The 12582-nt window shown below is 34.7% G+C and overlaps 1 protein-coding gene across 1 annotated transcript; it reads right to left on the reverse strand.

The window, feature by feature from the left end:
• Positions 1-7390: 7390 nt before the first annotated feature.
• On the reverse strand, positions 7391-7744 carry LOC120089091. The gene has a single exon (XM_039046517.1). The coding sequence runs from the start codon at positions 7742-7744 to the stop codon at positions 7391-7393; it is 354 nt and encodes a 117-aa protein (XP_038902445.1).
• Between the last annotated feature and the right edge of the window lie 4838 nt (positions 7745-12582).

A 12582-nucleotide genomic window follows, 5' to 3' on the forward strand; every position in this document is an offset into this window, starting at 1 on the left:
AAACATCTACAATCAACAATAACAACTCAATCCATAAATTAATTCACATTCAACAACAATAACAACTCAATTCATAAATTGAAACATCCACAATCCATGGGAATCTTGTTTTGGTTTAATTTTGGAGCTTTTGAAAATGGTATTTAGAAAGTCAAATTAATTCACATTCAACAACAAATGGAATCGATCAAATTAATTGAAATATCTACAATGATTAATTGAAACATCTACAATAACACAATAACAATTTGCATAAATTATTTAAACCATGATTTTTCAATTAATCAATCAATAATGATTAAATTAATATACAGAGAAAATAATGATTTAAATAAATATTACAAGAGAAAAATAAAATAAGAAGATTAAAGGCAGCGGCGACGGGTGGTTGAAGGCAGTGGCTGAACGAGAGGGGAAACGACGCGGCGGCGGCAGTTGATTGCGTTGCTGACCGAAGGAGGAGGCGGCGCAGTGGGAAAGGAAGGGAAAATGGGAGGGGGGAGAGGAGTGGAGGGAGGGCAAAGGGCGGCGGCAGGGAAGGAGGGGAAAAATGGGAGAGGAGGGAGAGGAGTGGGGAAGGCGAAGGGGCGGCGACGGTGGTAGGGGGGAGAGAAGGGAAAAATGGGGAGAGGAGGAGAGGAGTAGAAGCGAACGAAGGGGCGGTGGGTTAGGGTTAGAAGAGAGTGAATAAATAGGGAAAAAATGGGAAGAAGGGATCTAGTTTAAACCAGATCCCATCTCCTGATGCCGCCCAACGGGCATCGGGAGAGTCTTCGGGAGTTCCAAAGGAACTTCCGACAGCTATGTATGGCGTCGGGAGTCCCCGGGAACTCCCGACGCCCCTTTTTAATCGTCAGGCCTTTACGGCGTCAGGAGTTCTTGGGAACTGCCTGACGCCTTCTTATGTCGTCGGGCGAGACTGCTTCTCCCGACGACCAAACTCCCGACGCCTAAGAACTCATTTTTCTTGTAGTGTAAAATGAACATTTTTTAATGTTTAGGAACCAAAATAGAACAAAATTTAAAGTTTAGGAAATAAAATATGATTTAAACCTCGCACTCTATATATATCGTTAGCTATGTTACCATTTAGTTAGTTTTTTTTATTAAATATTTACTTGAATGGAGAGAATTTCAATTTTTGCCAAATAATAATGGAGAGGTCCAACGGTTCGACTTGTTTATGTATTTATTTTAATTATTATTATTTATTTCATCTTAAATGTAAAGTATAGTATTTATAAGTTTAATTTTTGAAGAAAAATAAATAAATAAATAAATAGTGATGAAATAGGGTATAATTATTTGATTTATTCAGTAAATAGAAATGGAAGAAAAGTGGAGGCAGGTCCCATCGTATAGATATGAAGAACTTTGACTTTATTAACTCATAAGGGAGAACGTAGTCAAAGGGGAGGGGAGGATATACTAAAAATCTTCGTGGAGACACATGGTGGATTCAAAACTCTGTATCAAAAGGGCATGATATATATTGATATCAGTCTGTTCAATCAAAATCATGACTGATTTTTCTAAGGTTAAATCACATTCTTTGTCAGTAACAATATAACTAATTTAGTTTTTGACTATGCATTATAATAATTTAATCTATGTAACTTCTAAATTTCTAATAATTTAATTCATGAACTTTAATATATGATAATTTAATCTATATACTTTAAATTTATGATAATTTAATCTTAAATTAAAAAAAAATCATCAAAATTAAGCATTAATTTTTATTGTGTAACAACTTTTTGTTGTTCATAAACATCATTTGATCTCTAAACAATCAATCGATCTAAACATGCAAGAAACTTCATTAGATATCAAGAATAATTTTCTTTAAATAAATAAATAATATATATATATATATTCTTGCACATTTAAATAAATAGAACATACACTAAAAAGAAGAAAATGCCCCCAACAATTGGGGGAGGGAGCTTACATGCTTGCCATCTTACCAAATTATTTCGGCCCCATTTGGTAATCATGTTATTTTTTGTTTTTGTTTTTTAAAATTAAGTCTATGAACACTACTTCCACTTCCAAATATCTTCCTTTGTTATCTATTTTCACCAATAGTTTAAAAAACTAAGCCAAATTTTGAGAACTAAAAAAGTAGCTTTCAAAAAGTTGTTTTTATTTTTGGAATTTGACTAAGAATTCAATTATTACACTTAAGAAATATGCAAATCATTGTAAAAAATGTGAATGAAATTATCTTAATTTTAAAAAACAAAAGTAAAAAACTAAATGATTATCCAACGGGACCCTTTTTCAATTGCTACAATTACAATGAACGAGAGATCAAGTCATTGACTTGGTAGCTTACCTTGATTTGTTGTTGCAACCTGCTGGGAGTTTACTAATATATTGATCAAACTTCATAATAAACATTGCTTTTAAATAGATCAATAGACAATATAAAGGAAAATGTTAGTAGTTTTTGTAATGAGCTAAAAGATAATGAAATTAAAAGGAGAGACCAAATTGTTGACAAAAGTTAAATGACCAAAAACCTAAAAAATATATATGTATATTTAAAAAAAGATATCTATTGTGAAATTGCGGAGCACAACGAAATACAGATATGGAAAAAATATAATTAATTAATTAATTGATATAATAATAAAATAAAATAACTAAAACTATGAAAATTTTATAATATGAAATTTTGAGTGGAATTTTGAAGTAGATTTTCTCACCAATGTGTGTTTTTTCAAGATCCACGAAATGCCACTATTTAAGGCAAAGTAGTAAGTAGGACGTGGTCTTACGGATACCAAGCATGAATAACTATAAGGCACATGTGTTGGATTGATGCCCTAAATCTCAGTGAGTCCTGTAATTTGTAATTGTAATGTACAAATAATTTATTTATTTAAAAAAATCTGAGGTATTTTATTTGATATTTAGTAGCATTAACTGAAGAATTGAATTCACGGGGGAGCTTGTGAACGCCTTGCATCTAGACATTCATTTTTACGAAAACAAAAAACAGTAAAAATAAAACATGCATTTGTAAGATAAACAATCAAACGAAACTATAAGCATGCTAGAAAATAGGAATAAGAGAAAAAATCAAAACTCACTTTTGAAGACTCTTCTCATTTTTCTCTTTCACCGTTATCAATGATCTCAAACTTCTCTAATGAAATACACTACCAACAAAGTTACCTCACTATTCTCTAGGATTCCAAAGAACTTTTAAAGAGGAAAATGGTAGAGAATTTTTAGAGACAAGTTAGAGAGAAGGTGGAGGCTTGTGTAAAAAACTCTGTCCTAAATGGGCTATAAGTATATATTCATATAGAGAAGGGTTAACTCTTCTCCAAGAATTTTTCTTTATACCTTTAGTGCTAATTAAGTAAATAACTCTTATTTAATTAATTGACACATTAATTAAATAACTATAAATTAAATCCTATTTGATATCCATTTATTTAATTATCATAAGTATCATATATTTATACTGACCTCCAATCTCAATTATTTCTTAATCAATTAATTAACCATTAATTAATCAATTAAATAACTATATTAAATCATAATTAGTATGAAGTTAATTAACATATAAATATCACATATTTATATGTGTACATCTCTTTATGAATCCAATTCATATAAATTTAATATTTGAATCTTATTCAAATATATCTTTCTTACATAATTTGGATTATAGATCATATCTATATTTAACCATTATATATTAATCTCATTAATATAAAATTTCTCATTTCATTTTAACAATTTAAATCATTTCTCATTACTATTCTTTAGTGAGCTAACAAGGGGACCTTATGGACCTACATATTAGAAGCTCCAATGATATGAGATTAATTGATTAAACTCCTTTAAATCCAATTAATCAATATTCATTAACTACCGATCACTCCACTAAAGACTGATATCTGCACTTTTCGCACTGTAGATATATTTCTGTGTTCATGGATATAAACAATGAACAGAGCGATGATCCTTCACAAATACTCATAACTATACATAGGTCAAAATATCATTTTACCCCTACAGTTACATCTAACTCTTTAAGTACCACTAATTTCTCTAATAAACAAAAAGTTCATAGTCAAACTATAAACTAACACCTCTCGGGCCAGTGAGAGGTAGAGGCCTCATTGTTCAAGACCCGAAACTAGCTATTAAGGGAGAAATTTATCTACTTTCCTAAAGAATTGAAAGGAGTGGATTCCATCTAGTGTAGCTGTAACGACCCAACCCCCTAGGACTCAAGTTATGTCGTTACTAAATACATGTATGCATGGAACTTAAAACGACACCCTTTTATAGTGAAATAAATGTTAAATAAATAAGTTGAACTCAAAAGACCTTAATTAAATTCAGATATTAAAAACAAACAATATGGTACCCATATATCATAAATGATAATAAATAGGTTTGAAAACAAATCTTAATAGTAAATTTCAAATCAAAACTGAAATTTGAAAAAACATGAAAAGAAATCTAAATATCATGAGTGGAAGCATAAAATTGGTCCCAGTGGCTCGATCACGAATTCCGCTTGTCAATCGCCGGTGCATCTCTACCTTTATCTGAAACAACAACATGAGAAAGGATGAATATAAAATACTCAATAATAACCCCACTACTGAGGTCAGGCTAGGCATCTATATCCTCTAGATGCCTTAGATGCCTACCTCTGGTAGAACATATACACTTCTCTAGTCCTCAGGGGACACATACATACATGAAAAGCTCATTTTTTATCCTATTGTAGTTAAGTATGCCCACTACCTCTAGTAAGTCCCGTAGGACCCACAACCTCTGGTGAATCCCAAAGGAAAGCACCACCTCTAGTGAATCCCAAAGGAAAGCACCACCTCTGGTGGATCCCGTAGGAAACCACCACCTCTAGTGAATCCCAAAGAAAACACAACCTCTGGTGAATCTCGAAGGATAACACCACCTCTAGTGAATCCCGAAGGAAACACAACCTCTGGTGAATCATGAAGGAAACCACAACCTCTGGTGAATCCCGAAGGAAACACAACCTCTATTGAATCCTGAAAGAAACACAACCTCTGGTGGATCCCGAAGGAAACACAACCTCTAGTGGATCCCGAAGGAAACCACAACCTCTGGTAAATCCCAAAGGAAACTACAACCTCTAGTGAATCCCGAATGAAACATAACCTCTGGTGAATCCCGAATGAAACACAACCTTTGGTGAATCCCGAATAAAACACAACCTCGGTGGATCATGAAGGAAACCACAACCTCTGGTGAATCCCAAAGGAAACACAACCTCTATTGAATCCCAAAAGAAACACAACCTCTGGTGGATCCCGAAGGAAACACAACCTCTGGTGGATCCCGAAGGAAACCACAACCTCTGGTGGATCCCGAAGGAAACCACAACCTCTGGTGAATCCCGAAGGAAGCACAACCTCTGGTGAATCCCAAAAGAAACACAACCTCTGGTGAATCCCGAAGGAAACACAACCTCTGGTGAATCCCGAAGGACACACAACCTCAACCTCTGGTGAATCCCGAAGGACACACAACCTCAACCTCTGGTGAATCTCGAATGACACACAACCTTTGGTGAATCCCGAAAGAAATCACCACCTCTAGTGGGCATCTAACTAATCAGTGAGGACACTATCACGATCCCAACATCACGAGTATCATAACATGGTTCTATAACATACATATACATCTCATCATCATGGTTCTACAACATACATATACATCTCGTCATCCTAGTTTCATAACATACATATACATCTCATCATCATGGTTCTATAACATACATATACATCTCATCCTCATGGTTCTATAACATACATATACATCTCGTCATCTTAGTCCCATAACACACATATACATCTCATCATCCTCAGATTTAGTAGATCTCCAAGAATAATAATATACTCAAATTATGATAGCATTCAAACATCTCTATGCATATTTAGTCTTTTAAATCCTCGTGTCAGCAAGACATACATAAACATCAAACCATCAATATATCCTCAGTAAATCATAATTATCAATAAATGACTCTAGTCCTTTCAAACCTTAGTTAATGAAGGCATATATGAATATCATGTTAACTAATGATCCTCTATAAATCATAATTATCATTGCCTGGCACTAGGGCAGTTCCAGTAGTAAGATTACTTACCTCAAATTGCACGATGAAATTATCCCAAGTAATTTCTCCCGTCTTAAACAAGCCCAAGATTTAACCTAAGGACAACATACTTTTAACATCAACCTTTACCAACACTTTCAAACCAAAATCCATTCCTCTATTCCATAACGCTTACCCAAACGTCTAAAGAAATGGCCTCGAACGAGTTGGGCAACGAACCAAAATTCTCGAAACTTGATTCTAGCAACAAGACATCAGGAACAAGTCAAATATTAAATCAAAATTCAATAGTTTTTAGGACCTCCAAGAAACCCATAAAAAGTAGCACAACCTTACCTAAGGCCCAAAATTCTGGTGACTGGCCACAGGTTTCGGTTGCTGTGATGGGTTGAAGAAGAGATCGTCGGCCAAGCTGACGAGCGAAGCGAGGACAGCTGGAGTTACGGTGTGCTTCGATTGAGACGACGAAGACTGACGGCGTCGCGCGGTGAGGCGGGGATCGCATGGCTGGGGCTAGAGTAGATTTGGGCAGTGGCTTCCGTGGTCGATCGACGAGCGCGAACGGACGACCCAACCGACGGCTGGATCTCGCAAGGACAGACAAGCAACGAAGGTCTCTTGCGTGGCGCGACTAAGTAGACAAAATGGCGCGGACGTGAGTGGCTGGGTGTCACGGTTGTGCAAATGCGAGCAGAGGCGCGACACACGACGGACGTTCGGCTTCCGATCTGGGTGGCGGCTAAGGTCTTGGCTGGAGAGAAAATACGAGGGGGGGTTCCAGCAGAAGAAGAAATGGGAAAGGGATGAGAAAATAAAATAAAAATAATATAATATAATTATATATATAATATATTTTATTTTATTTTATTCTATTGTATTTATTTTATATTATTTTATTTCTTCCCTTCAATCCTATCCTTTTTTTCCCCAACATTTCCAACTCAAAACTCAGCCACTTTTCCCAAAATGACTTCAGTTTTCGACAATAACTCCAAAATTAAATTCAGATGACAAAAAGTCCAAAATTCACAATTTTCTCTGAATAAAAAATTAAATTGAAACATTCCATTTTTTTAGTAATTACAACTCAGTAATCCAATTAAATTTCCAAAATTCCAAAAATGTTCTCGAATTACAAAAATAATGAAATTACATTACAAACAAAATTCAGATGTTACATTCTTCCCTCCTTAAAGAAATTTCGTCCTCGAAATTTCATTCTTGAAAAGCTCCGGGTAATTGGCTCTCATCTCATCCTTCTCGCTCCCAGGTAGCCTCCTTGAACTGGTGATTCTGCCACATGACTTTCACAAATGCAATCTCCCTGCGACGCAATGTCTTTACCTCTCTAGCGAGAATCTCTATGGGTTTCTCCTTGTAGCTCAAGTTGTCATTCAACCGTAATGGTTCATAGTCCACCACATGTGACAGATCTATTACATACTTACTCAGCATCGAAACATGGAAAACATTATGAACTGAAGAGAGTGACGGTGGCAACGCCAACCGATAAGCTACAAGACCAATTCGCTCCAAGACCTCAAAAGGTCCAATGAATCGCGAACTTAGCTTCCATTTCCTTCCAAACCTCAGAACACCTCTCATATGTGCCACCTTCAAGAACACCTTACCACCAGTTTAAAATTCTACGTCCTTACGCCTGACAACAGCAAAACTTTTCTGCTTACTTTGAGCCATTTGCATACGAGCTTTGATCTTCTGTATTGCCTCATTTGTGGTCTGTGCTAGCTTAGGCCCTAGCAACTTCCTCTCCCCTACCTCATCCCAACATACAAGAGACTTACAACTCTTCTTATATAGTGCATCAAATGGCGACATGCTGATGGTGGCCTGGTAACTGTTATTATATGCAACTCCATCAAATACAGGTGAGAGTCCCAACTTCCTGAAAACTCTAATGCACGGGTGCACAAACATATCTTCCCATATCTGGTTCAAACGCTCTATTTGACCATCAGTCTGTGAGCTAAAACCTGTAATACATTCTGACTGGGTATCCAACATCTTCTCGGAGACTTTTCCAAAATCTAGATGTAAAATGAGGGTCGTTGCTTGACATAGTTGAAACTAGCATCAAAGAGGTGTGACAACCCCTTCCATACATAACTATGAAACTTAAGATGTTGAAAACCAATAATACTTTAGCACGTTCAAGCTGAGAACTATGAAAACTGTAGTGAGCTTAAGAAAGTCTTATCCACTAAAAACATATATCTGAGCTTACCATTCTGTCACTGGGAAAACTTCATATGTGTAGTGGAGAAACTGGTCATACTATATAATGCGTAATCTAAAGATACGTACCACGACAAATCTGATCAACTAAAAACTACTTCTACTCTTAGAAGTGTCGATTGTTATGTCTTTCTTAGGGTCTACATGTCTGAGAATAACTCTGTCTAATTAAGTCTCACATTCATGAGAAACTCATCATGAGGCTCTATACTGCCACAGGTTATAAACTTGCTTGAGTCAATCCTTATATTATTCTTTAGCTTTAAAACAATCACATATCCTTACTTAAACCCTACTGCGAACGAGTCTGGAATTCCTTTCGAAAATGAGGTTTTGAAGTCCCTGGATACTAAAGTATCAGTCAATTGATAACACATTTTCATAACCTCATAATAACTGTAATTGATCCTTGAAGTTAGTTTTTACGATAAAACCTTCTTGATTCATAAGTCATAGCTTGAATTACTCGTACTCCCTAGCGCTAGTTAATTCATTGCCCATGCAAAGGAAAACATACTATCCTGTACTGCTCCAAACCCACCTATAGCAACTTCTTGTTATCAATTCAACTCTATTACCAATCTATCCCTTATGCCAATGGTGATATTGGAAGATCCAACTTACTTTTGTGTATATACCACTTTTGTCTACCTCAAGCTGGATTAATTTCCTTTTTCAATCAAATTGATGGTCTTTCTAGTTCATGTTTCGAACTTGCACACTACGTCAAAATCCCTTAAATCTTACTAATGCTCTCAATGGTTTACCTCTTAACTAATGAAGCCTCAACATACCATGTCAATAGTTCATGAACGTCTACTGTTACTAGTAACTCCATTTTAGCATATCCCTTCTCAACCTTTTATTTTGGTAACAGATTCTTGTGCTAAAATAAAGTTCCATACCGATCACCTATGTAAACTATCTTTCCATCCAACTCATATTCTCCTAAAGTTCCACATGATAATGGATATTTTTCTTTTACACCAAAACAAATTTCTTGTAACCCCTCATATCATGCCTCCAAACCATACTTAACTAGGAGTTTTGAATAAATTAAATTCCTTTCTCTTTCCAAAAGAGTAAACTTTCTTGGATGTTTTTTTTTCCACTTTCCAAGTGGAACATAATCTCTTTACTAAAGTATATTTTACTTAACTCCTCCATAAGTCTTATCTCTCTCACTAAGAATTTTCATCTTGTAGAATTGTCCTTTACCAATTTTCATGCTTTTAAACTCCAAAAGACTTCCATTTGTTCAAATTTGTCCAACTTTGATCTCCTCATCACAATAAGGCTATGGATTTAGTTAATCTAGGTACTCTAAAATAATCCTTCAACCCAAACAAATAACACTTTGCTTTATCCCCTCTATGTCTAAACTCATATCCAACTTTTTTGGCTTCCTTTAATGACATCAACTTAGCTAGATATTCTAAAAGAATCCTTCATGTCACTACACATACTTTACCTACCAAGTCGTAGTATTACCAAAGTGATTATGACTTATTAATCCTTTCCAAGATTCCTCTCAAAATGTTTGGTTTTAATATCTTATAACCTTTAATAAATCCACAGTCTCTTCTTTTTCTCCTTCTTATCCATAAAATAACTTTTAACCTTATACTTGAGTACGTGGCCTGTGAAGGAATTTATTTATACTAACACCAATTGCATTACTCAAAAAAAAAAAAAAAAAACAAAACAAAACAAAAAACAAAACAAAAACAAAACAAAAAAAACAAAAAAAAAAACAAAAAACAAAACACTAGTCCTTAATGAATTCTTATCTAGACTATTTCATTCCTTGGCTTAAACATTTAAATACCTTTATTCCTAAATTGTCATAACTCTACATAGTTTCATCAACCTTTAAGATCTTTGAACTAAGGTATATATTTGTTTGTTTCTAACCTAATTTCCATGAGATAAACTAGTGCCAAGTGACCTCATAATTTTATATTTTTTTCTCCTTTTATAGCGTCGTACCTAAATAATCCGCTTATAATAACTTCTAACGGGTCACTGACCTAGCATTAAAATATAACTAGTGCATTTAAGCTAAACAAATATTTTAATGCACAACTATCATAAAACTAATAATTGATAAGATGTACCTGGTGATGACGAGGAATCTGTTACTGGGCCATAGAGACTATCTAGACTTACGTAGTAAGTCAGTCTTCAGAACCCAAAACATGGGCTCTGATACCAACTGTAACGACTCGACCCCCTAGGACTCAAGTTAGGCCGTTACTAAACACATGCATGCATGAAACTTAAAACGACACCTTTTTATAGTGAAATAAATGCTAAATAAATAAGTTGAACTCAAAAGACCTTCATTAAATTCAGATATTAAAAACAGACGATAGGGTACCCATATATCATAAATGATATTAAATAGGTTTGAAAACAAATCTTAATAGTAAGTTTCAAACATTAAAACTGAAAGTTGAAAAACATGAAAAGAAATATAAATATCATGAGTGGAAGCATAAAACTGGTCCCAGTGGCTCGATAACGAATTTCGCTTATCAATTACCGGTGCATCTCTACCTTTACCTGAAACAACAACATGAGAAAGGATAAGTATAAAATACTCAGTAAGTAACCCCACTATTGGGGTCAAGTTAGGCATCTATGTCCTCTAGATGCCTACCTCTAGTAGAACATATACACTTTTCTAGTCCTCAGGGGACACATACATATATGAAAAGCTGATTTTTTTATCCTACTATAGTTAAGTATGCCCACTACCTATAGTAAGTTCTGTAGGACCCACAACCTCTGGTGAATCCTGAAGGAAAGCACCACCTCTAGTGAATCCCGAAGGAAACACAACCTTTGATAAATCCCGAAAGAAACAGAACCTCTGGTGAATCCCGAAGGAAACATAACCTCTGGTGAATCCCGAAGGATAACACCACCTCTATTGAATCCCGAAGGAAACACAATCTCTGGTGGATCCCAAAGGAAACCACAACCTCTAATGAATCCAGAAGGAAACACAACCTCTAGTGGATCCCGAAGGAAACCACAACCTCTAGTAAAATATATTTATTTTATTTTATTCTATTGTATTTTATTTTATTTCTTCCCTTCAATCATTATTCTTTTTTTTTCTCCAACAATTTTCAATTCAAAACTAAGCCACTTTTCCCCAAAATGACTTCAATTTTTGACAATAACTCCAAAATTAAATTCAGGTGACAAAAAGTCCAAAATTTACAATTTTCTCTGATTAAACAATTAAATTGAAACATCTCTTTTTTAGTAATTACAACTCAGTAATCCAATTAAATTTCCAAAAATTTCAAAAATGTTCGAATATTACAAAATAATGAAATTACATTACGAACAAAATTCGGTATGTTACACCAACTCTCTAATCAGACAAATCCCCAAAATGGTAGGCTTATTAAGTCGGCTATCATGGTCTCTCTCACCCATACAGATCAAAGGATTGTCGTCATAAATAGGAGTTCACAACTCACTCAGGATTAAGGTCAAGTCTTCTATAGTCATCCTAGTGAAATATTAGTTTATTCAAGTAACGGTATTGTAAAGAGAAACTAATTATTTCGTGATCCGGTCTATGTATAAACTTCTTTATACAGGATACCCCCACTCACATGTCTTTACATGTAACACTTACATCTCATGTAATAATTACAAAGTGGGTCATATCTACAGTGTTACCAGGATAAGGCACCCAACCTTCATCCATTTACTGTAGACCTTCTAGGTTATTGCTTGAACATAAACCACCTATATGTCAACCACATACTGCTCAAGTGACATCATATAACCTTAGATCTTAGTTTTTTGGATTGAATTAATGTTTTTTTAATGTAAAATAAAATACCTCTGATTTTATTAGATAAATAATTTATGTTAACAAAACGACAAACCATAAGATACATTAAATTTAGAACATCAATCCCAACAATCTCCCACTTGTACAAAGCTAATGGAATGTATCAAAATACAATAAAAGATGAGTGAAAAAGTAAAGTATCAATATACTGTACAATAAACTAGGACATACAATATACCCAATAAAATCTCCCATTTGCCCTAGCTTAGACGACTCATATCTCATAGACCCAAACCCTTCAGGTGACCACAAAAAACTTTAGCCGTGAAAACCTTTGTAAATGAATCGAAATATTGTGCTCCGAGGC

The sequence above is a fragment of the Benincasa hispida genome, chromosome 10, assembly GCF_009727055.1.
Source record: "Benincasa hispida cultivar B227 chromosome 10, ASM972705v1, whole genome shotgun sequence".
Taxonomy (NCBI): Eukaryota; Viridiplantae; Streptophyta; class Magnoliopsida; order Cucurbitales; family Cucurbitaceae; genus Benincasa; species Benincasa hispida.

Coding starts and splice junctions, on each gene's coding strand:
- LOC120089091 (XM_039046517.1), bottom strand. CDS start 7,744: ATGAGAGGTGTTCTGAGGTTTGGAAGGAAATGGAAGCTAAGTTCGCGA.